Source organism: Scyliorhinus torazame, chromosome 8 (assembly GCF_047496885.1).
Source record: "Scyliorhinus torazame isolate Kashiwa2021f chromosome 8, sScyTor2.1, whole genome shotgun sequence".
NCBI lineage: Eukaryota > Metazoa > Chordata > Chondrichthyes > Carcharhiniformes > Scyliorhinidae > Scyliorhinus > Scyliorhinus torazame.
In genome coordinates, this window is record NC_092714.1 from 49,542,518 (window position 1) to 49,568,430 (window position 25,913).

General features: G+C 49.3%; 1 protein-coding gene across 18 annotated transcripts in view; it reads right to left on the minus strand.

Annotated features, from left to right (window-relative positions):
• LOC140427828 (uncharacterized) overlaps positions 1–25,913 on the minus strand; it is a 507,915-nt gene that overhangs the window by 125,500 nt on the left and 356,502 nt on the right. For 15 of the 18 annotated variants that reach the window (XM_072513572.1, XM_072513555.1, XM_072513571.1 and 12 more), the window contains 5 exons: positions 24,659–24,739; positions 22,677–22,766; positions 17,630–17,701; positions 15,321–15,413; positions 13,676–13,756 (listed from right to left, as the gene is read on the minus strand). In XM_072513572.1, coding sequence (XP_072369673.1) covers positions 13,676–13,756; positions 15,321–15,413; positions 17,630–17,701; positions 22,677–22,766; positions 24,659–24,739 — 417 coding nt within the window. The remainder of the gene's footprint in view (positions 1–13,675; positions 13,757–15,320; positions 15,414–17,629; positions 17,702–22,676; positions 22,767–24,658; positions 24,740–25,913) is intronic. The other 3 variants (XM_072513561.1, XM_072513562.1, XM_072513570.1) reach the window with 3 other exon arrangements.

Sequence of the window (25,913 nt, forward strand, 5' to 3'; positions counted from 1 at the left end):
GACAGACTCTGAGCGAGAGGAAAGGGACAGACTCTGAGCGAGAGGAAAGGGACAGACTCTGAGCCAGAGGAAAGGGACAGACTCTGAGCCAGAGAAAAAGGACAGGCTCTCAGCCAGGGGAAAGGGACAGAGACTCTGAGCCAGAGGAAAGGGACATACTCTGAGCCAGAGGAAAGGGACAGACTGTGAGCCAGAGGAAAGGGACAGACTCTGAGCCGAAGGAAAGGGACAGACTCTGAGCCAGAGGAAAGGGACAGACTCTGAGCCACAGGAAAAGGACAGACTCTGAGCCCGGGGAAAGGGACAGACTCTGAGCCAGAGGAAAGGGACAGACTCTGAGCCAGAGGAAAGGGACAGACTCTGAGCCAGGCGAAAGGGACAGAGACTCTGAGCCAGGGAGACAGACACTGAGCCAGAGGAAAGGGACTGACTCTGAGCCAGAGGAAAGGGTCAGACTCTGAGCCAGAGGAAAGTGCCAGCCTCTGAGACAGAGGAAAGGGACAGACTCTGAGCCAGAGGAAAGGGACAGACTCTGAGCCAGAGGAAACGGACAGACTCTGAGCCAGAGGAAAGGGACAGACTCTGAGCCAGGGAGACAAACACTGAGCCAGGGAGACCGACACTGAGACAGAGGAAAGGGACAGAGTCTGAGCCAGAGGAAAGGGACAGGCTGTGAGCCAGGGGAAAGGGGAAGACTCTGAGCCAGAGGAAAGGGACAGACTCTGAGCCATAGGAAAGGGACAGCCTCTGAGCCAGAGGAAAGGGACAGACTCTGAGCCAGAGGAAAGTGACAGACTCTGAGCCAGAGGAAACTGGCAGACTCTGAGCCAGAGGAAAGGGACAAACTCTGAGCCAGGGAGACAGACACTGAGCTAGGGAGACCGACACAGAGACAGAGGAAAGGGACAGACTCTAAGCCAGAGGAAAGGGACAGACTCTGAGCCAGAGGAAATGGGCAGATTCTGAGCCAGAGGAAAGGGACAGACTCTGAGCCAGAGGAAACGGGCAGACTCTGAGCCAGAGGAAAGGGACAGAGACTCTGAGCCAGAGGAAAGGGACAGACTCTGAGCCAGAGGAATGGGACAGACTCTGAGCCAGAGGTAAGGGACAGAGTCTGAACCAGAGGAAACGGGCAGACTTTGAGCCAGAGGAAAGGGACAGACGCTGAGCCAGAGTAAAGGGACAGACTCTGAGCCAGGGGAAAGGGACAGAGGCTCTGAGCAACGGGAAAGTGACAGAGACTCTGAGCCAGAGGAAAGGGACAGACTCTGAGCCAGAGGAAAGTGTCAGACTGTGAGCCAGAGGAAAGGGACAGACTCTGAGCCAGGGGAAAGGGACAGATACTCTGAGCCAGAGGAAAGGGACAGACTCTGAGCCAGAGGAAAGGGACAGACTCTGAGCCACAGGAAAGGGACAGACTCTGAGCCAGAGGAAAGGGTCAGACTCTGAGCCAGAGGAAAGGGACAGGCTCTGAGCCAGGGGAAAGCGGAAGACTCTGAGCCAGAGGAAAGGGACAGACTCTGAGCCAGTGGAAAGGAACAAACTCTGAGCAAGAGGAAAGGGACAGAGTCTGAGCCAGAGGAAACGGGCATACTTTGAGCCAGAGGAAAGCGACAGACGCTGAACCAGAGGAAAGGGACAGATACTGAGCCAGAGGAAAGGGACAGACACTGAACCAGAGGAAAGGGACAGACTCTGAGACAGGGGAAAGGGCCCGACTCTGAGCCAGAGGAAAGGGACATACTCTGAGCCAGAGGAGGGGGACAGACTCTGAACCAGAGGAAAGGGACAGACTCTGAGCCAGGGGAAAGGGACAGACTCTATGCGGGCGGAAAGGGACAGACTCTGAGCCAGAGGAAAGGGACAGACTCTGAGCCATAGAAAAGGGACAGGCTCTCAGCCAGGGGAAAGGGACAGAGACTCGGAGCCAGAGGCAAGGGACATACTCTGAGCCAGAGGAAAGGGACAGACTGTGAGCAAGAGGAAAGGGACAGACTCTGAGCCGAAGGAAAGGGACAGACTCTGAGCCAGAGGAAAGGGACAGACTCTGAGCCAGAGGAAAGGGTCAGACTGTGAGCCAGAGGAAAGGGACAGACTCGGAGCCAGAGGAAAGGGACAGACTCTGAGCCAGGGGAAAGGGACAGAGACGCTGAGCCAGGGAGACAGACACTGAGCCAGAAGAAAGGGACAGAGGACATACTCGGAGCCTGGGGAAGGGCGGATTTTGAGCCAGAGAAAAGGGACAGTCTCTGAGCCAGAGGAAAGAGACAGGCTCTGAGCCAGAGGAAAGGGACAGACTCTGAGCCAGAGGAAAGGGACAGACTCTGAGCCAGAGGAAAGGGACAGGCTCTGAGCCAGGGGAAAGGGGAAGACTCTGAGCCAGAGGAAAGGGACAGACTCTGAGTCAGAGGAAAGGGCCAGCCTCTGAGACAGAGGAAAGGGACAGACTCTGAGCCAGAGGAAAGGGACAGACGCTGAGCCAGAGGAAACGGACAGACTCTGAGCCAGAGGAAAGAGACAGACTCTGAGCCAGGGAGACAGACACTGAGCCAGGGCGACCGACACTGAGACAGAGGAAAGGGACAGACTCTGAGCCAGAGGAAAGGGACAGGCTCTGAGCCAGGGGAAAGGGGAAGACTCTGAGGCAGAGGAAAGGGACAGACTCTGAGCCAGAGGAAAGGGACAGCCTCTGAGCCAGAGGAAAGGGACAGACTCTGAGCCAGAGGAAAGGGACAGACTATGAGCTAGAGGAAAGGGACAGACTCTGAGACAGGGGAAATGGACAGGCTCTGAGCCAGGGGAAAGGGACAGACTCTGAGCCAGAGGAAAGGCACAGACTCTGAGCCAGAGGAAAGGGACAGGCACTGAGCCAGAGGAAAGGGACAGATACTGAGCCAGAGGAAAGGGACAGACACTGAACCAGAGGCAAGGGACCGACGCTGAGCCAGGGGAAAGGGACAGACGCTGAGCCAGGGGAAAGGGCCTGACTCTGAGCCAGAGGAAAGGGACAGACTGTGAGGCAGAGGAAAGGGACAGACTCTGAGCCAGAGGAAAGCGACAGAGACTCTGAGCAGGAGGAAAGGGACAGACTCTGAGCGAGGGGAAAGGGACAGACTCTGAGCCAGAGGAAAGGGACAGACTCTGAGCCAGAGGAAAGGGACAGACTCTGAGCCAGGGGAAAGGGACAGAGACTCTGAGCCAGGGAGACAGACACTGAGCCAGAGGAAAGGGACAGAGGACATACTCGGAGCCTGGGGAAGGGCGGATTCTGAGCCTGAGAAAAGGGACAGTCTCTGAGCCAGAGGAAAGGGACAGGCTCTGAGCCAGAGGAAAGGACAGACTCTGAGCCAGAAGAAAGCGACAGACTCTGAGCCAGAGGAAAGGGACAGAGACTCTGAGCCTGAGGAAAGGGACTGACTCTGAGCCAGAGGAAAGAGTCAGACTCTGAGCCAGAGGAAAGGGACAGGCTCTGAGCCATGGGAAAGGGGAAGACTCTGAGCCAGAGGAAAGGGACAGACTCTGAGCCAGAGGAAAGTGCCAGCCTCTGAGACAGAGGAAAGGGACAGACTCTGAGCCAGAGGAAAGGGACAGACTCTGAGCCAGAGGAAACGGACAGACTCTGAGCCAGAGGAAAGGGACAGACTCTGAGCCCGGGGACAGACACTGAGCCAGGGAGACCGACACTGAGACAGAGGAAAGGGACAGAGTCTGAGACAGAGGAAAGGGACAGGCTCTGAGCCAGGGGAAAGGGGAAGACTCTGAGCCAGAGGAAAGGGACAGACTCTGAGCCAGAGGAAAGGGACAGCCTCTGAGCCAGAGGAAAGGGACAGACTCTGAGCCAGAGGAAAGGGACAGACTCTGAGCCAGAGGAAAGTGACAGACTCTGAGCCAGAGGAAACGGGCAGACTCTGAGACAGAGGAAATTGACAGACTCTGAGCCAGGGAGACAGACACTGAGCTAGGGAGACCGACACAGAGACAGAGGAAAGGGACAGACTCTGAGCCAGAGGAAATGGGCAGATTCTCAGCCAGAGGAAAGGGACAGACTCTGAGCCAGAGGAAACGGGCAGACTCTGAGCCAGAGGAAAGGGACAGACTCTGAGCCAGAGGAAACGGGCAGACTCTGAGCCAGAGGAAAGGGACAGAGACTCTGAGCCAGAGGAAAGGGACAGACTCTGAGCCAGGGGAAAGGGACAGAGACTCTGAGCAAGGGGAAAGGGACAGAGACTCTGAGCCAGAGGAAACGGGCAGACTCTGAGACAGAGGAAAGGGACAGACTCTGAGCCAGAGGAAAGGGACAGACTCTGAGCGAGGGAGACAGACACTGAGCTAGGGAGACCGACACAGAGACAGAGGAGGAAAGGGACAGACTCTAAGCCAGAGGAAAGGGACAGACTCTGAGCCAGAGGAAATGGGCAGACTCTGACCCAGAGGAAAGGGACAGACTCCGAGCCAGAGGAAACGGGCAGACTCTGAGCCAGAGGAAAGGGACAGAGACTCTGAGCCAGAGGAAAGGGACAGACTCTGAGCCAGAGGAAAGGGACAGACTCTGAGCCAGGGGAAAGGGACAGACTCTGAGCCAGAGGAAACTGGCAGACTTTGAGCCAGAGGAAAGGGACAGACGCTGAGCCAGAGGAAAGGGACAGACTCTGAGCCAGGGGAAAGGGACAGAGACTCTGAGCAAGGGGAAAGGGACAGAGAATCAGAGCCAGAGGAAAGGGACAGACTCTGAGCCAGAGGAAAGGGTCAGACTGTGAGCCAGAGGAAAGGGACAGACTCTGAGCCAGGGGAAAGGGACAGGGACTCTGAGCCAGGGAGACAGACACTGAGCCAGAAGAAAGGGACAGAGGACATACTCTGAGCCTGGGGAAGGGCGGATTCTGAGCCAGAGAAAAGGGACAGTCTCTGAGCCAGAGGAAAGGGACAGGCTCTGAGCCAGAGGAAAGGGACAGACTCTGAGCCAGAAGAAAGGGTCAGACTCTGAGCCAGACGAAAGGGACAGGCTCTGAGCCAGGGGAAAGGGGAAGACTCTGAGCCAGAGGAAAGGGACAGACACTGAGCCAGAGGAAAGGGACAGATACTGAGCCAGAGGAAAGGGACAGACACTGAACCAGAGGAAAGGGACAGACGCTGAGCCAGGGGAAAGGGACAGAGACTCTGAGCCAGAGGAAAGGGACATACTCTGAGCCAGAGGAAAGGGACAGACTGTGAGCCAGAGGAAAGGGACAGACTTTGAGCCGAAGGAAAGGGACAGACTCTGAGCCAGAGGAAAGTGACAGACTCTGAGCCACAGGAAAGGGGCAGACTCTGAGACGGGGAAAGGGACAGACTCTGAGCCAGAGGAAAGGGACAGACTCTGAGCCAGAGGAAAGTGACAGACTCTGAGCCAGAGGAAAGGGACAGACTCTGAGCCAGGGGAAAGGGACAGGGACTCTGAGCCAGGGAGACAGACACTGAGCCAGAAGAAAGGGACAGAGGACATACTCTGAGCCTGGGGAAGGGCGGATTCTGAGCCAGAGAAAAGGGACAGTCTCTGAGCCAGAGGAAAGGGACAGGCTCTGAGCCAGAGGAAAGGGACAGACTCTGAGCCAGAAGAAAGGGTCAGACTCTGAGCCAGACGAAAGGGACAGGCTCTGAGCCAGGGGAAAGGGGAAGACTCTGAGCCAGAGGAAAGGGACAGACACTGAGCCAGAGGAAAGGGACAGATACTGAGCCAGAGGAAAGGGACAGACACTGAACCAGAGGAAAGGGACAGACGCTGAGCCAGGGGAAAGGGACAGAGACTCTGAGCCAGAGGAAAGGGACATACTCTGAGCCAGAGGAAAGGGACAGACTGTGAGCCAGAGGAAAGGGACAGACTTTGAGCCGAAGGAAAGGGACAGACTCTGAGCCAGAGGAAAGTGACAGACTCTGAGCCACAGGAAAGGGGCAGACTCTGAGACGGGGAAAGGGACAGACTCTGAGCCAGAGGAAAGGGACAGACTCTGAGCCAGAGGAAAGTGACAGACTCTGAGCCAGAGGAAAGGGACAGACTCTGAGACAGGGGAAAGGGACAGAGACGCTGAGCCAAGGGAGACAGACACTAAGCCAGAAGAAAGGGACAGAGGACATACTCGGAGCGTGGGGAAGGGCGGATTCTGAGCCAGAGAAAAGGGACAGTCTCTGAGCCAGAGGAAAGGGACAGGCTCTGAGCCAGAGGAAAGGGACAGACTCTGAGCCAGAAGAAAGGGACAGACTCTGAGCCAGAGGAAAGGGACAGGCTCTGAGCCAGGGGAAAGGGGAAGACTGAGCCAGAGGAAAGGGACAGACTCTGAGCCAGAGGAAAGGGCCAGCCTCTGAGACAGAGGAAAGGGACAGACTCTGAGCCAGAGGAAAGGGACAGACTCTGAGCCAGAGGAAAGGGCCAGCCTCTGAGACAGAGGAAAGGGACAGACTCTGAGCCAGAGGAAAGGGACAGACTCTGAGCCAGAGGAAACGGACAGACTCTGAGCCAGAGGAAAGAGAGAGACTCTGAGCCAGGGAGACAGACACTGAGCCAGGGAGACCGACACTGAGACAGAGGAAAGGGACAGACTCTGAGCCAGAGGAAAGGGACAGGCTCTGAGCCAGGGGAAAGGGGAAGACTTGGAGCTAGAGGAAAGGGACAGACTCTGAGCCAGAGGAATGGGACTGCCTCTGAGCCAGAGGAAAGTGACAGACTCTGAGCCAGAGGAAAGGGACAGACTCTGAGCCAGAGGAAAGGGACAGACTCTGAGACAGGGGAAATGGAAAGGCTCTGAGCCAGGGGAAAGGGACAGACTCTGAGCCAGAGGAAAGGCACAGACTCTGAGCCAGTGGAAAGGGATAGACACTGAGCCAGAGGAAAGGGACAGATACTGAGCCAGAGGAAAGGGACAGATACTGAGCCAAAGGAAAGGGACAGACACTGAACCAGAGGAAAGGGACAGACGCTGAGCCAGGGGAAAGGGCCTGACTCTGAGCCAGAGGAAAGTGACAGAGACTCTGAGCACGAGGAAAGGGACAGACTCTGAGCCAGGGGAAAGGGACAGACTCTGAGCAAGAGGAAAGGGACAGACTCTGAGCGAGAGGAAAGGGACAGACTCTGAGCCAGAGGAAAGGGACAGACTCTGAGCCAGAGAAAAGGGACAGGCTCTCAGCCAGGGGAAAGGGACAGAGACTCTGAGCCAGAGGAAAGGGACATACTCTGAGCCAGAGGAAAGGGACAGACTGTGAGCCAGAGGAAAGGGACAGACTCTGAGCCGAAGGAAAGGGACAGACTCTGAGCCAGAGGAAAGGGACAGACTCTGAGCCACAGGAAAAGGACAGACTCTGAGCCCGGGGAAAGGGACAGACTCTGAGCCAGAGGAAAGGGACAGACTCTGAGCCAGAGGAAAGGGACAGACTCTGAGCCAGGGGAAAGGGACAGAGACTCTGAGCCAGGGAGACAGACACTGAGCCAGAGGAAAGGGACTGACTCTGAGCCAGAGGAAAGGGTCAGACTCTGAGCCAGAGGAAAGGGACAGGCTCTGAGCCATGGGAAAGGGGAAGACTCTGAGCCAGAGGAAAGGGACAGACTCTGAGCCAGCCTCTGAGACAGAGGAAAGGGACAGACTCTGAGCCAGAGGAAAGGGACAGACTCTGAGCCAGAGGAAACGGACAGACTCTGAGCCAGAGGAAAGGGACAGACTCTGAGCCAGGGAGACAGACACTGAGCTAGGGAGACCGACACAGAGACAGAGGAAAGGGACAGACTCTAAGCCAGAGGAAAGGGACAGACTCTGAGCCAGAGGAAATGGGCAGATTCTGAGCCAGAGGAAAGGGACAGACTCTGAGCCAGAGGAAACGGGCAGACTCTGAGCCAGAGGAAAGGGACAGAGACTCTGAGCCAGAGGAAAGGGACAGACTCTGAGCCAGAGGAAAGGGACAGACTCTGAGCCAGAGGTAAGGGACAGAGTCTGAACCAGAGGAAACGGGCAGACTGTGAGCCAGAGGAAAGGGACAGACTCTGAGCCAGGGGAAAGGGACAGATACTCTGAGCCAGAGGAAAGGGACAGACTCTGAGCCAGAGGAAAGGGACAGACTCTGAGCCACAGGAAAGGGACAGACTCTGAGCCAGAGGAAAGGGTCAGACTCTGAGCCAGAGGAAAGGGACAGGCTCTGAGCCAGGGGAAAGCGGAAGACTCTGAGCCAGAGGAAAGGGACAGACTCTGAGCCAGTGGAAAGGAACAAACTCTGAGCAAGAGGAAAGGGACAGAGTCTGAGCCAGAGGAAACGGGCATACTTTGAGCCAGAGGAAAGGGACAGACGCTGAACCAGAAGGGACAGACTCTGAGCCAGAGGAAAGGAACAAACTCTGAGCAAGAGGAAAGGGACTGACGCTGAGCCAGGGGAAAGGGACAGACTCTGAGCCAAAGGAAAGGGACAGACTCTGAGCCAGAGGATCGTGTTTTCCGGGTCCTTAGGGGGGAGGGGGAGCAGCCCCAAGTCGTGGTCCACATTGGCACCAACGACATAGGTAGGAAAGGGGACAAGGATGTCAGGCAGGCTTTCAGGGAGCTAGGATGGAAGCTCAGAACTAGAACAAACAGAGTTGTTATCTCTGGGTTGTTGCCCGTGCCACGTGATAGTGAGATGAGGAATAGGGAGAGAGAGCATTTAAACACGTGGCTACAGGGATGGTGCAGGCGGGAGGGTTTCAGATTTTTGGATAACTGGGGCTCTTTCTGGGGAAGGTGGGACCTCTACAGACAGGATGGTCTACATCTGAACCTGAGGGGCACAAATATCCTGGGGGGGAGATTTGTTAGTGCTCTTTGGGGGGGTTTAAACTAATGCAGCAGGGGCATGGGAACCTGGATTGTAGTTTTAGGGTAAGGGAGAATGAGAGTATAGAGGTCAGGAGCACAGATTTGACGTCGCAGGAGGGGGCCAGCGTTCAGGTAGGTGGTTTGAAGTGTGTCTACTTCAATGCCAGGAGTATACGAAACAAGGTAGGGGAACTGGCAGCGTGGGTTGGTACCTGGGACTTCGATGTTGTGGCCATTTCGGAGACATGGATAGAGCAGGGACAGGAATGGATGTTGCAGGTTCCGGGGTTTAGGTGTTTTAGTAAGCTCAGAGAAGAAGGCAAAAGAGGGGGAGGTGTGGCGCTGCTAGTCAAGAGCAGTATTACGGTGGCGGAGAGGATGCTAGATGGGGACTCTTCTTCCGAGGTAGTATTGGCTGAAGTTAGAAACAGGAAAGGAGAGGTCACCCTGTTGGGAGTTTTTTATAGGCCTCCTAATAGTTCTAGGGATGTAGAGCAAAGGATGGCGAAGATGATTCTGGATATGAGCGAAAGTAACAGGGTAGTTATTATGGGAGACTTTAACTTTCCAAATATTGACTGGAAAATATATAGTTCGAGTACAATAGATGGGTCGTTTTTTGTACAGTGTGTGCAGGAGGGTTTCCTGAAACAATATGTTGACAGGCCAACAAGAGGCGAGGCCACGTTGGATTTGGTTTTGGGCAATGAACCAGGCCAGGTGTTGGATTTGGAGGTAGGAGAGCACTTTGGGGACAGTGACCACAATTCGGTGACGTTTACGTTAATGATGGAAAGGGATAAGTATACACCGCAGGGCAAGAGTTATAGCTGGGGGAAGGTCAATTATGATGCCATTAGACGTGACTTGGGGGGGATAAGGTGGAGAAGTAGGCTGCAAGTGTTGGGCACACTGGATAAGTGGGGCTTGTTCAAGGATCAGCTACTGCGTGTTCTTGATAAGTATGTACCGGTCAGACAGGGAGGAAGGCGTCGAGCGAGGGAACCGTGGTTTACCAAGGAAGTGGAATCTCTTGTTAAGAGGAAGAAGCAGGCCTATGTGAAGATGAAGTGTGAAGTTTCGGTTGGGGCGATGGATAGTTACAAGGTAGCGAGGAAGGATCTAAAGAGAGAGCTAAGACGAGCAAGGAGGGGACATGAGAAGTATTTGGCAGGAAGGATCAAGGAAAACCCAAAAGCTTTCTATAGGTATGTCAGGAATAAGCGAATGACTAGGGAAAGAGTAGGACCAGTCAAGGACAGGGATGGGAAATTGTGTGTGGAGTCTGAAGAGATAGGCGAGATACTAAATGAATATTTTTCGTCAGTATTCACTCAGGAAAAAGATAATGTTGTGGAGGAGAATGCTGAGCCCCAGGCTAATAGAATAGATGGCATTGAGGTACGGAGGGAAGAGGTGTTGGCAATTCTGGACAGGCTGAAAATAGATAAGTCCCCGGGACCTGATGGGATTTATCCTAGGATTCTATGGGAGGCCAGGGAAGAGATTGCTGGACCTTTGGCTTTGATTTTTATGTCATCATTGGCTACAGGAATAGTGCCAGAGGACTGGAGGACAGCAAATGTGGTACCTTTGTTCAAAAAGGGGAGCAGAGACAACCCCGGCAACTATAGACCGGTGAGCCTCACGTCTGTAGTGGGTAAAGTCTTGGAGGGGATTATAAGGGACAAGATTTATAATCATCTAGATAGGAATAATATGATCAGGGCTAGTCAGCATGGCTTTGTGAAGGGTAGGTCATGCCTCACAAACCTTATTGAGTTCTTTGAGAAGGTGACTGAACAGGTAGACGAGGGTAGAGCAGTTGATGTGGTGTATATGGATTTCAGCAAAGCGTTTGATAAGGTTCCCCACGGTAGGCTATTGCAAAAAATACGGAGGCTGGGGATTGAGGGTGATTTAGAGATGTGGATCAGAAATTGGCTAGCTGAAAGAAGACAGAGGGTGGTGGTTGATGGGAAATGTTCAGAATGGAGTACAGTCACAAGTGGAGTACCACAAGGATCTGTTCTGGGGCCGTTGCTGTTTGTCATTTTTATCAATGACCTAGAGGAAGGCGCAGAAGGGTGGGTGAGTAAATTTGCAGACGATACTAAAGTCGGTGGTGTTGTCGACAGTGTGGAAGGATGTAGCAGGTTACAGAGGGATATAGATCAGCTGCAGAGCTGGGCTGAGAGGTGGCAAATGGAGTTTAATGTAGAGAAGTGTGAGGTGATTCACTTTGGAAGGAATAACAGGAATGCGGAATATTTGGCTAATGGTAAAGTTCTTGAAAGTGTGGATGAGCAGAGGGATCTAGGTGTCCATGTACATAGATCCCTGAAAGTTGCCACCCAGGTTGATAGGGTTGTGAAGAAGGCCTATGGAGTGTTGGCCTTTATTGGTAGAGGGATTGAGTTCCGGAGTCGGGAGGTCATGTTGCAGCTGTACAGAACTCTGGTCCTGCCGCATTTGGAGTATTGCGTACAGTTCTGGTCACCGCATTATAGGAAGGACGTGGAGGCTTTGGAGCGGGTGCAGAGGAGATTTACCAGGATGTTGCCTGGTATGGAGGGAAAATCTTATGAGGAAAGGCTGACGGACTTGAGGTTGTTTTCGTTGGAGAGAAGAAGGTTAAGAGGAGACTTAATAGAGGCATACAAAATGATCAGGGGGTTGGATAGGGTGGACAGCGAGAGCCTTCTCCCGCGGATGGATATGGCTGGCACGAGGGGACATAACTTTAAACTAAGGGGTAATAGATATAGGACAGAGGTCAGAGGTAGGTTCTTTACGCAAAGAGTAGTGAGGCCGTGGAATGCCCTACCTGCTACAGTAGTGAACGTGCCAACATTGAGGGCATTTAAAAGTTTATTGGATAAACATATGGATGATAATGGCATAGTGTAGGTTAGATGGCTTTTGTTTCGGTGCAACATCGTGGGCCGAAGGGCCTGTACTGCGCTGTATTGTTCTATGTTCTATGAAAGGGACAGACTCTGAGCCAGAGGAAAGGGACAGACTCTGAGCCAGAGGAAAGGGACAGACTCTGAGCCTGAGGAAAGGGACAGACTCTGAGCCTGAGGAAAGGGACAGACTCTGAGTCAGGGGAAAGGGACAGACTCTGAGCCAGAGGAAAGGGACAGACTCTGAGCCAGAGGAAAGGGACAGTCTCTGAGACAGAGGAAAGGGACAGACTCTGAGCCAGAGGAAAGGGATAGACTCTGAGCCAGAGGAAAGTGGCAGACTCTGAGCCAGGGAGACAGACACTGAGCCAGAGGAAAGGGGCAGACTCTGAGCCAGGGGAAGGAGACAGACTCTGACCCAGGGGTAGGGGACATGTAGGCTGCAACTTTTGTTGTGATTCCTGGGAGACACTTGCCTTTTCTGACTCCAGAATGGAAAGTTTTACTTTCATCTTTTCAACCTTCCCACTAGTTGCCACGGTGCTTCAGCCTCAGCCTGGCAGAAACAATTGGGGTTCTACTGATTCAATAAGAGCTGTGCAATTAAAATCGGAATTGCTGGGAAAGGACTGAGTTTCAAACAGGTACAAAATGCTGCTTGATTTAAATGTTCCTGATTTAGACCTGCCCCTAAACATCTAGACAAGTATATTCATCTCAGTATATTAAATTGTCATAACTGAAATAATGGTCAGAACTTAAGGTTGTTTTTTTACCATAGAATTTACAGTGCAGAAGGAGGCCATTCGGCCCATCAAGTCTGCACCGGCTCTTGGAAAGAGCAGCCTACCCAAGGTCAACACCTCCACCCTATCCCCATAACCCAGTAACCCCACCCAACACTACGGGCAATAAGCAATAAGCTCTCGCCCTGTTGCTGGAGAAATAGCAGGAGACTCATATTGCCTCAGTTGGGAGGTTCCATTGGAGTAAACCATCCATCAGGCACTTTAATGGCCAGCATCGGGCATTCCCCAGGATTTAGGAACTCGGGGTCAGAAATCCCACTCACCGAGAGCTGCCAGCCAGAGTCCACCAACTCTCCATTGCTCGTCAGAGGCACGGGCAGCATTGGCTACTGCTAGTAAGGCCTCCACCAGTGACTGAGGATCAACGAGGAACCCAGGCCACCAGATGAGTGAGGGAGAGATGGGTGTCACGGAGAGAGGGTCACTGGCTTCTCCACCACTTCCACCAAATGTATTGAGCAGATGCTGTAGATATATTTATTCCACAAGACATAGGAGCAGAATTAGACCACTTGGCCCATCAAGTCTGCTCCGCCATTCAATCATGGCTGATATTTCCTCACCCCCATTCTACTGCCTTCTCCCCATAACCCCTGATCCCCTTATTAAAAAAGAATCTCTCTGTCTTAAAGAAACTCAGTGATGTGTACTCCACAGCCTTCTGCGGCAAAGTTCCACAGATTTACCACCCTCTGGCTGAAGAGATTCCTCCTCATCTAAGTTTTAAAGGATCGTCCCTTTAGTCTGAAATTGTGTCCTCTGCTTCTAGCTTTTCCTACAAGTGGAAACATCCTCTGCACGTCCACTCTATCCAGGCCTCGTAGTATCCTGTAAGTTTGAATAAGACCCCCATCATCCTTCTAAAGTCCAACGGCTACAGACCCAGATTTTAATTTGTGTGATTCCAGTGGCAACTTTGAATCCCAGTAACCATAGTTGCCATTCAAATTTACTAATTACAGACCTTTCAGCCAGGTAGCTATAGCAGAAATGCCTTACAAACAGAAAAAAAAATCCCTATCAACATAAGCATGTAAAAATATTGGATTTGTTCAAGGAGCCCTTTATCTAACCATTTATTAGATAAGTAGATGGATGAGACATAGAGACGAACAATTATATTTGAGCTGTGTGTAACATTAGTCACCAATACCTGTAAGCCTCTGCTTGGTATCAGGTTTACGCACTGGTTTTGAGGTGATGATGGAGGGACTATCTGATGGAGGATCAGATTCTGTAAAAGAGAACAAACAAAAACAAAAATGTCACAGTCAAAAATGTATTTCACGAGCATATTTAAATTCATTGTGACACACAAAAGGAGCAAAATGTTAGGATCATATTTCAATTGGGAAAAACTGTAAATATGGGGCGTGAATTCTCCGGGGACTTGGCAGGGGCGGGAATCGCGCTGCGCCCGTCAGCGGCCGAATGCAGCGGCCCCCCGGCGATTCTCCAGCCCGCGATGGGCCGAGTGGCCATCCGTTTTCGGCCGGTCCCGCCAGCGTAAATTAGAGTAGGTACTTACCGGCGGGACCTGGCTGCGCTGGCGGCCTCCGGGGTCCACGGATCTGGCCCTAGGAGGTGCCCCCACGGTGGCCTGGCCCGCGATCGGGGCCCACCGATCCGCGGGTGGGCCTGTGCCGTGGGGCATTCTATTCCTCCGCGCCGGCTGGTGTAACGGTCCGCGATGGCCGACGCGGAGATGAACCCCCCCTGTGCATGCGCTGGGATGACGCCAGCGTGTCCCGCGCATGCGGCATCTCGCGCCGGCCGGTGGAGGCCCTTCGGCGCTGGTTGGTGTGGCGCCAAGCCCCTTCCACGCCGGGGCGGGGCGCAAACCACTCCGGCGCTGGCCTAGCCCCTGAAGGTGCGGAGGATTCCGCACCTTGGGGGCGTCCCGATGCCGGAGTGGTTCACACCACACCTTCGCGCCGGAGTTGTCCGCTCCGCCGATTCACAGAGAATCCCGCCCCTGTTTGTATACATGCAACAGCAATGCTTGAAGACATTGCAATACATTTAATAACCAGGAAAGTTTGTACTTAAGGCACGATGCAATGCATTGATCAGGTAGTGCATTTTGTGTAAGTAATGATTTAAAGTTCATTAGAGAGGCACACTTCGACGAATCAGCAATGGTTAAATTCCACAAAACATGCAAAGTATTGTCCATGCAATATATTGGCAAAGTGCTTAAAACATTAAATACACACTGCATTGATCACTTGATACACTCCAAGTGTTAATTAAAAGTGAGTATTGAATTCCGAGCAAAACAGAGTGCATTGACGACTAAACGTATTTGATATCAATGCAAAGGGAAGCAATGCACTGTATGTAATTATGAATAGCAGAGCAATAGAGCCTTTATATCCATGCACACAGGCTGACATCACTTCAGCTAATGTTTAAAAATTGCACTGGAATCCTTTTACAGACTGTTACCTTTCGCAAATAGAATTAAACTCAACTAGAAACGGTTTTGTGTAACATTACACCATTTTACAAATCAAAATGTAGTGCCACAAAACATCCAAAATCTTGAGCCTATTTTTTCCAACATCTCACCTTTTATTGCAGAAACATTCTTTTTACATTTTCTCTCAACAATGAATAGTTATATATTTTTTTCTAATAATGCAGGAGGTAAATAAATGAATTATATTAGTGCTATGCAAAACGCGAACACACATTATCAAACCTGTGATCAGTGGATGATTAATGGATGGTTATAAAGTGCTCTGCATAATATTGCACGGCAATAGTCAAACCCATGCTGGTATTTTTAGAAATACCTGTGAGGTCCTTCTTCCCAGTGCTACCAAATTGAGGTTGAACAGGGGTTGGACTGCGCACATGTGGGGTGTCAGAGGTTGGAAACTCGTAGTCTGTGAACGATAAAAAATAACGCAAGCTTCTATCATCTCTCATCAAAATGCGAGTGGTGCTGAGTTTAGTATCTACGTATTTTTTATGCATCAACACGAATCGTCAATGGTGGAATTTGTTTACTGTTGCAACTGATGAAAGCACTGCCCCTATTCCATTCCAGTCACAATCTGCTGACGATATGATTTACTTCATAGAATTAAAAGCTTCATGCAAGATGGTGAGCTGAATAGCCAATTCAGTATCATTCAACATCCCTCATTATGATTTGACGAGAGCTATTCAGGCCATAGCAACCCCACGGAAGACCCAACACTGGCCAAGTGATACATTTCACAAGAAGTACATGACTTTGATTCGCCGTTCATTCACGCCAGCTGGAATCTCCGGTCCCGCTGTAGTGAATGGAAATGTGGCCGAGCGCCAAATTCTCAGTCCTCGCTGGCAGCAGGAGCAATCTGGACTCGCAATGGATAATCCTGCCCAAAATCACCAAGCCCAGAGATAGACATAATTTATTAAGCAACCAGCCTACCTCAGCCAGAGTGTATAAAATAAAATGGATGGTGCATTGACCTTCTAACAGATTTCATGCAAAAGCAACAAAAGACTCCATGCAAGACACTGTGCAATGGTGGCACCATAAATGCAACGCAGAATGCAATAAATCAAGTGAACATGTCACGGTATACACGGTATACTCAGTGATGCCATGGCAACATGCATCAATCTTCATAATATTGATCAGGAAATATATTTTTGCTCTTTTACCTCGAAGTTCATAAGGTATATTGTGCACTGACCAGTGATCGTAGGAATAAGCAAAGCAGTGAAAAGCTGGACAACATGATGCAAACTGGTCACTTCATATATTTCAAATAACGGCAATGAATAAACTTCATGCACGGTAACGTGCATAGTTTGCCCAGTCCTGCCCAGTCCATCTTGAATTTCTATTCATTACTCGAAGAAACCAGAGGTTACTAGTTATAAGTGAAAACATAGCTTAACATTTATGACACAAGAATTGCATATCCATGACTTAAAATTTCACATTTAAATATCCGTTTCGGTCTCAATTTGGGTCAATATTACAGCTTGGTAACACTGTTAATGTTAAACAGAGACCTTAATCACCAGGATCATCTGTATCACCTTAAATCTACAGTTATGCTTAATGTTCTAGTTCTTATATTTCTTTCAAAAACTACAAACAGCACTAAAGAAAACAGTTTAAAGATGAAACTATTTTTAAAAAATAATTTAGTTATTTAATAAATGTATAATAGAAGGCAGTTTCACATAATGTTACAACAGCATCAGGCCTCGCGTCAGGGACATTGAATACAATTACCTGTCAAATACTTGTCCTTTATGTTATCAAACGCAGGTTGTTGGAATGAAGTTCATGGCAGGGTCAGACTTCCCAATATTTAGTTACAGGGAATTTCTGCTCATCCAGCACTGGATACGGGGACAGAGGAGAGCTAAGAGAGGTGGCGGTGAGACAGAGGCGGGTATATCTAGCATACATTGGCGGTGAGGCAGAGCTGGGTATATCTAGCATACATTGGCGGTGAGGCAGAGCTGGGTATATCTAGCATACATGCAGAAGCTGACACTCTGTTCTCAGATGGTGTCATCGAGGGTCAGGACATATATATATAAAGATTGATCCTCGGGGGCTGCAGAGGTAACAGTGTGGGAGTGGGAAGTGAAGATATCGCAGGGGATTGCAGATAATTGCTTGCCTAGCAATATGCTCTATGGCAAATAATTAAAAACTAAACAAAATCTTTGTTCATCTTGTTTATAATGATGTGGAGATGCCAGCGTTGGATTGGGGTGGACACAGTAAGAAGTCTTACAACACCAGGTTAAGGCTTACAAACCAACAGGTTTGTTTCAAATCACTAGCTTTCGGAGCACTGGTCCTTCCTCAGGTGAATTAAGAGGTAGGTTCCAGAAACATATATATAGACGAAGTGATTTGAACCAAACCTGTTGGACTTTAACCTGGTGTTGTAAGACTTCTTAAGAGAAATGCTGTATTTGACCACTGATCAAAATTGCAAGGCAACATGAAAGATGGAGCAATATATTGAACTGTATTCCTTACAATAACGTAAGCACAGAATACATTTTTATGTAAGGCATTACACAAGTAAATAGTTTTCCCAATGTTACATGACAGCATTGACTCTTAGGCATTTACCTGTGAACTCCTCATCTTCTTTGTTACCGAGTTCAGATATTGAACCTAAACTGAACTTTGGCGGCTTGTGAGCTGGAAAGAAACCAAATAGAAACCTTTGTATCTTTGACAAAAATGGCACTGGAGTTGATAAATTGCCATCTCTATCATTCTTTTATTAGTCAATTCAATATACTTCATACAAGCATTCAAAAAAATGGCCTAATGATTTATCTGTAGCCAGCACTGTCTTATGAATTGTGTGTTTTACAATTTCTTTTTTTTGTTAAATTTAGAGTACCCAGTCTTTTTTTTCCAATTAAGAGGCAATTTAGCGTGGCCAATCCACCAACTCTGCACATGGGTGAGACTCACGCAGACACGGGGAGAATGTGCAAACTCCACACGGACAGTGACCCAGGGCCAGGATTGACCTCGGGTCCTCGGCGTCATGAGGCAGCAGTGCTAACCACTGCGTCCCTGTGCTACCCTTTTTACGACTTCTCAATCAGCGGAGCACTGATGGTCAGTGTTCTGAAAAATGTAAGGGAGTTTGATGGTGACATTCTGATGCAGAAGGCTCAGCCCCTATTACATCATGCCTCTGTACAATTATAAAAGGCTGAGCTGCAGTTATGTATTTGCATTTTCCGGCTTCTTTTTACTGTGTCTCATTATGTGTTAATTTCTCATCTGCACTTTCGTTAAGATGGGTGAATAATGAGCGTGTGTGTGTGTCTGCCAATGTTGCCAGAGGTTGAAAACACTTAGTTGTCTTTGCTGGTGTAGACGCTCCTACTCCTAACCAGCTGGTCACAGTTTAAGCCTCAATTGGTCACCTCTGCTTCCTCATCACAGACTGTTTAATGTTGGAATGTCTTTGGCATTATCGGTGATCTTCTTCACGAAAATGCATTATGTCCATTGCTGTTCTGATGAAAGGTCATCAACCTGAAACGTTAACTTTGGGCAAAATTTTCCCTTTTCGAGGCGGAGTGTCACAGCGGGTGGGAAAAGCGGCATTGAAGCCGTCGGCCCCAATGGCAACTTTCGCCGCTGTATTATTAGCAACTTAGAAAAGAAAAGTCCAAGGGCGAGTTCCACAGCAGCATGGCAAGATGGCACTGAATGAGCCCACCAGCAACTTAGTTTTCAAAGACTGGAACGCCATTTTTACAGACAGCACAGGTACACAAAAGTAGAAATAGAACACACCTCCCCCTCCCGCACCCACACAGCATCCACCCAGGCATTGCACCTGCATTGCCCAGACAGTGCCAGGAGCATTGCCTGGGCTTGACCCTCACCCCCCCTGAGCGATGCACTCACCTGAGCTTCTCTGGTGAGTTTGCCCCCTAGGTGCATGCCGTAGGAGCCTAGTCGTAATTCACATCAACATACCTTCAGGCTGTGGGGCGCAGGAAATCACAATGGTACTTCTTACCAATGTTTCAAGCGATTTGGGCCTCTCATGAGATTTTGTGCTCCTGTCATCATTCATGCCCAATGTGAACAGGAGCACAAAACCCCGGCAAGAGGTTTCTCTCCACAGACGCTGGATGACCTGCTGAGCATTTCCAGCTTTATTTGTATATGTTTCAGATTTCCTGAATCCTCAGTGTATTAGAGGTTTGCGAATACTCCGTGCAGCTATTTGGGCTTCCAAGGATGCACGGTATAGGTATGCATGGGTGCAGAGGGACAATTCCCGATGCTATTAGTTGGAGCGGTGCACACAGATTTGTTGCATTGCAAGCTTCCATTCTGCCCCTTCTGGTAGGATCACTGACTTCTTTGCAACACTGCAGCAACTGTCTTGACAACCAGATGTTTGTTATGCAAAAAGAGGAAGTACTTCCTGTGCTGTACTTGCTGCAGCAAGATTTTTTATCACCTCGCCATCAAAGCTGGAGGCCCTTCTTCTCCCCAAACGACTGCCAGGTATTTCTTCAGCTGAATAGCCTAGTCATGTCTCAACCAGCAATTTTTACAGGAATTGTTTTCTTTCTGCTCAGCACACACCCATCTCAAAGGAATGAGATGTAACTGGTGCATGCCCAGAACATGAAAAGCACCCAAACCTGGAAATGCAGGTGGATTTATATACGTCTCATTTAGTTTGTTTCAGCTGCGCGCCACCTGACTTACGCATGGGGAGGCGGTCATTTGTGACTAAGAATTTCCTCTCCAGCCCCAATCACTGAAAGTGAGATTGACAGGCAGGCGTAGCATTCATCCAATTGACTCACTGCTGGCTGTGGCGAGGTACAAGACTCCGTTTATGTAGAGTTGTTTGGCTCCTGGACTTGGGAGCTCGCCACCTGGTGAATATGATTGCCAAATCATTCTAAATGTTCCACTTAGTCTAGCATTGCTAGACACCTGTGATGTAATGCTATTCCTAGCATTCAGCATTGCTAGGGCAAACACAATGAAAAATTTGATTTATGACATTTCTCCATTAGTAATATATTTACCTAAAGTGGGAGTGCACTATCACTTCAGGTATAATGTACTTTGGCCCATTTTCTGTCTGCTCCATCTTGCCACGAGGAAAACAACGAAGAAAGATCATGATTCCTCCTGCATCTTGCTGAGCAGATTTTATGCTTCACTTGTGGTTAAAGATGCCAACCAGGATAGAAACATTTGGTCTCATAGGCTTTTCAGCTCAGAAATAAAAAACAAGCTTATTTAAATATTAGCTGTAACCTTGAGTAGCCTCAGCTATATCTAGTTCCACTCCCACAGGCCGACCCCTTCTGGGCCTGAAGCTCTTGGTGGATTTTAGTTATAGGAAATCCTACAAAGGCGGCCCCTTGTGATGCCAATGAGTGGAAAGATCATTGCAAACTGTCACTTCAGCCCTTGAACTACGGGCGAGATTCTTTGAAAACTGGCGGGGCGGGCAACTCCGGAGGGAAGGAGTGGCGTGAACCACTCCGGTGTCGGGCCGCCCCGAAGGTGCGGAATCCTCCGCACCTTCAGGGGCTAGGCCGGCGCCAGAGTGGTTTGTGACGTGCCGGCCGGCGAGGAAGGGGCTTGGCGCCACGCCAACTGGCGCCGAACAGCCTCTGCTGGCCGGCGCGAGTTGGCGCATGCGCGGGAGTGTCAGCGTGTGCTGGCGTCATCCCAGCGCAGGGGGGTTCATCTCCGCGCCGGCCATCGCGGACTGTTACAACGGCCGACGTGGAGGAATAGGGTGCCCCCATGGCACAGGCCCGTCCGCGGATCGGTGGGCTCCAATCACCGGCCAGGCCACCATGGGAGCACCCTGTGGGGCAAGATCCCCCCCGCGCCCCCCTCCCGAGAACCCCGATGGCCGCCCGCGGAGCCACGTCGCGCCGATAAGTACCTGTCGCAACATACGCCGGCGGGTGGTCACTCGGCCCATCGTGGGCTGGAGAATCACCGGGGGGGGGGGGCTGCTGCCAGCAGCCGCCGACCGGCGCGGTGCGATTCCCTGCCCCCGCCAAATCCCCGGCGCCAGTGAATTCGGTAGCCGGCGGGGGCGGGATTCACCCCGCCCCCCGGCGATTCTCCGACCCGGCGGAGGGGGGTCGGAGAATCCCGTCCTACAGCTCTCAGCTCTATAATTTATTGGTTAGGCAATATCAAAAACAAAACGTCCTGAAAGGCGCAGCACAGCAACTATCCAACACAATTCACACAAGCATAGCCATGATAAGGTAACACTGGATGCAACAACGATGTTTAAACATTGAGATGTACGCAACATTTGCCAGGTAATAGATTTATTGAATCGGAGAGTGCCTAAACACCATGTGGTACACCGTTGACCGGTGGTCTTAAGTTACTAAGAAAAGCATAGCCCTCACAATTCATGAACAGCATGACGTTGCTCAAGAAATATATTTCGCAGAACAGGAATCAAAACTTCATGCAGAATACAGTGTGTTGACTGCCAAATAGACTTTTCTTAAAAGTAAACCAGAGATTATTTAGTGTAGTATCAAGGGCGCGATTCTCCAAAATTGAGACTAAGTGCTCGCGCCGTAGTGAACTCCGTCGCGTTTCACGGCGGCGCGAACAGGGCCCGGGCTCGACCTATTCTGGCCCCCATAGGGGCCCAGCACGGCGCTGGAGCGGTTCACGCTGCTCCACCGTCCTTACACGGCGCCAAATGGGCCCCGCGCCAACCCCGCATGCGCAGTTGGGGCAGCCCAATCCTACGCATGCGCAGTTGGGGCACACCATCCTCCGCATGCGCGGAAAACGTCTTACGCGCGACGGCCCCTCACCAACATGGCGCCAGTGTTCTGGGGCCATCCGCGAAAGGAGGTAGGCCCGGGGGGGGGGGGGGGAGAGGCCGGCCCGCCGATCGGTGGGCCCCGATCGCAGGCCAGGCCCCATCGGAGGCCCCCCCCCCCAGTGAAGGAGCACCCCCCCCCCCACAGGTCGCCCCCCCCCAGCTTGCCTGCAGAGTTCCCGCCGCCAGCGACCAGGGGTGTCGTATCGTAGCGGCCGCTCGGCCCATCCGGGCCGGAGAATAGCGGGGGCCTGTGTGAAGCGCCTTGATTGCCCTCTCGGCGGATTCTCCGACGTGCGCGGCACAGACCACGATGAAGCCGTTCCCGCCGGTTGGGAGAATGGCGGGATGGCGTCGGACCCGGGTCGCGCGGGAAAATGGCGTAAACATCGATTCTCCGCTATGGCACGGCATGGGAGAATCGCGCCCATAGCAATTATGCTGAAGGACTTCAATGCTATGCCACAGATTGGTAACACTCAGCCATGCATGAAAAATACACAAATATTTCCAGAGTCTCAAAATAGTTGATATAAAAAGACAATCACTGATCTAGCAACGTCTTCTACACTGAATATTCATAAAACCAAACAACATCACTGCTTTTTTCCATTTCTAATAGGCTAGGTTTTTGCAAGCCTCAAAATGAGCCCACACATTAAGTAGAGAGTTGAAACGTTAAACTGTAATTCCTTCAGATAAATGTAGAATTAAAGAAAAATATTAGGTTTTATTATATCAATCATTTCTGCATAATATTATATATTGACATTACTGACAACAAGTTACCACAAGTACCTGTGATTTTCTTGTCCTCCATATGGTCAAGCTCAGATACAAAGGTTGGAACGAACACATGTGAAATGTCAGAGATTGGATGCTTACGACCTGTAAAGGACGACAAAAGAACCAGATCCAAACCTTTGTGTCTTTCACAACATTGGTGCCAATAACCGCCAATAACCGCCTTCGCTGTATCTTCAGTGACATTTACATCCATATTTAGCTTGATGTGCTTCAGGTAAATACAACTGGTGACTTGATAAGAATCAACAATGTCCAACAAAACATGTAATGGATTAGTCAGGCAAGGCAACGTGTGCAAAGGAACTCCAATGAATCATGCAAGGCTTAATAACCATCCAGCAAACTACACACAAGCACAGGAACGGTAAGATGGCAGACAATACTTAAGTTCCATGAAAAACAGGATTATTCATGAGGCAAAGATTTTACATAACTCCACGACATACACAAATTTTTGGGCTTCCAACGAAATTCAGACAAGCACTCCCTTAATCCTGCTGACAAACGTTGTTTCAAAACACGAGGTCGCTCATTTAGGAGAGAGGAGGAGAATCTTTTTCTCTCAGAGGGTTGTGAGACTTTGGAATTCTCTTCCTCAAAAGGTAGGTAAGGCCAAACACTTGACTATCTTTAAGGTGGATGGAGATAGATTCTTGACAAGCAAGGGGAAGAAAGGTTAACGGAGGCAGGTGGGAAAGTGAAGTGGAGGTTAAAATCAGAGCAGCCATGATGTTATTGTATGGCGAGCAGTTCGAAGAGCCGAGTGGTCAACTCCTAATTCGTATGTCCATATTGATGGATTATCCATCAAATAAATATCGCAGAACAGCAAACACAAGGTCTATGCAACACACTTTAATATGTAGAGGGAATCACAGCGGTGTTGACTGAAGTGACTGACAACCATCACCACCCTGTCCTTGGCAGAATGGCGCCAGGCAAATTTCGCTCCCAGGCCTGCTCTCTCGGCCACTCGCCTGTCCCAAACTAATGGGAGGAGATGTACTTTTGGCCAGCAGGACTCTGAGGTGGAAAGAATGGCATTGATGAAAATCGTGGGGAAGTGGTTCAAAGGAGACCTCAACCTTTTCTTGTAGTGTTTTGAGTAGTTTGCTCCCCCCCGCATACCAGAAATTAAGTAAAATAACTGCTTTGTGGATTTGTTCATCTTGGCTCCTCTTTCTCCTGGTTTCACCTGGCAGAAAGTTCACAATGGCCATACCTGCTCAGGCCACCAACTAAAGACTGAACAGAAAATTTAAAGATGGATGTGCCAACTTTAGATGGTTGACCATATGCCCGTTCAGAAAAGCAGTTTGGAATCTACGATTTCTGTCAAGCAGGTAAGGCTGAAATTTCCCTAAGTGTGTACTGGCTAACACTCTTAATTATAATGCTAAACGCTAGTTCACCAAATGTAACAGAATGTATGTGGCATCACTTCCAGAATATGCTTTAAATTTACATCACCAGTTGATGATTCTTACGCTTATACCTTAAAATTGAGAAAGCCTAAGTGAAATTCCTAGTTGGACTTTAACCTGGTGTTGTAAGACTTGGTACTAGTAGCTTGCATATATGAATACTTACAAATCTGGATTGTTAGTGAGCTGATTTCTTGTACCAGTTTTCAAAGACTCTGACTGAGTCAAACTGGCCTTTCGTATACAATACATTTTTTTGTAAGGCGCAATGTTAAGGTTTTCTTTCACATTATCTCATGCACACCAGCTTTGTGTGAAATACTCTGTTATAGCAGTCATCAGTTTAAGTTAATGTGGATAGATAGTACAGAAACAAACACTGAACAAACAGTAGAGGTCATTACATTTTTTAAAAATTAAAATGTCAGACAGCGGATAGAAAACTAAACATGCAAAATGGTGACTAATGTAAGCTTTGGCACTTCTAAAATTATTTGCACAGTCATGTGATATTATTTAGAAACATGCCACAGGTAGTTTTGGGAATACCTGTTAATTCTTTCCCTCTTGTCTCATATACAGGGGTTGGACTTGACATCATTGCAATGTCAGATGTTGAGAACTCATAGTCTGTAAGAGATAACAAATTAAACCAAGTGAAATTGTTTCCTTTTTCAAGAACAATGCTCACATTGCTGTACATGTTACTTATATATATTAGTGGTTAACCCAAGAGAATAACGTTCCTGGTATAACTCTCATTATGCCAGGGCATGAATTTGGTTGAGTTCTAGGTACTGAAAGAGATTAGGGGAAAAAACAAGTCATGTAACTTTTGCAAAATGCAGAAGATTGTGTAAGCAGATGGTGGGCAAGTTGCTCACTGTAAAAGACATTGGTTTTTGATTTTGATTTAAAGCAAGGACTATCATCAGCTAATAGAAGAGGTATAATTGGTTGGCCATGTTACAGGAACAAAACATTATTTTTATCACTGGTCATCTGCTTTGCAGAATTGGATGTATTATTTCATTGTAGTGACAAACAACAGCTTCCAACGTAATCACAATGGTCCACCCAAAATTAAGTACATTTCATTCAATATGAAACCATTTGCAGCATAACGTGTTGATGAATTAACTCAATATTATTCAAATAATTTATCTGCCAAGAATGATACTGACATTCCATTCAGTAACATTGTTTGAACCACAGAAAAGGTAGTTGTATTATCCAATAAACCTCACAACAATATAGCCATGAATGGCTGACAGACAGCTGACAGCCAATGCAGCTTCCAAACTTCACAAGATTAGCATGCTGACCAAATAATCCAACCAATAAGCAAAATGAATTCCACGAGATGTGCAGTGGATTGCTCATTTCATTTACTTTGTGCAACAAGAATAAATGGGTTTCATGCAAGACAGTGTGTTGACTATCAAATACATTTCATTACACATATAAACGGAACATTCATTTATCTGCAAAGCTGTGGCATAGCATCTCCCCAGCATGTGTTCTAAGATCCTGTCACTTCAACACTAATCCCAATATACTCAGAAGTATTTACTCTTTTTCTGAGTTCACGCTCAACGCACATTGTTAAAAATGACTGCAACTTCTTTCTCTCCTATCTTAGCAAGTTCAGGCTCTCGAATTGGACTGAACATATTTACGGTATCAAGATACTGGCAATTCAATCTGAGGTTAAACTGAACATGGCAGTAATGTCAGATACTGGTACATGCTATGAAAAGGAAGCTGGATAGAAAATTCTTAATTGCTTATGGAATGAACAGCT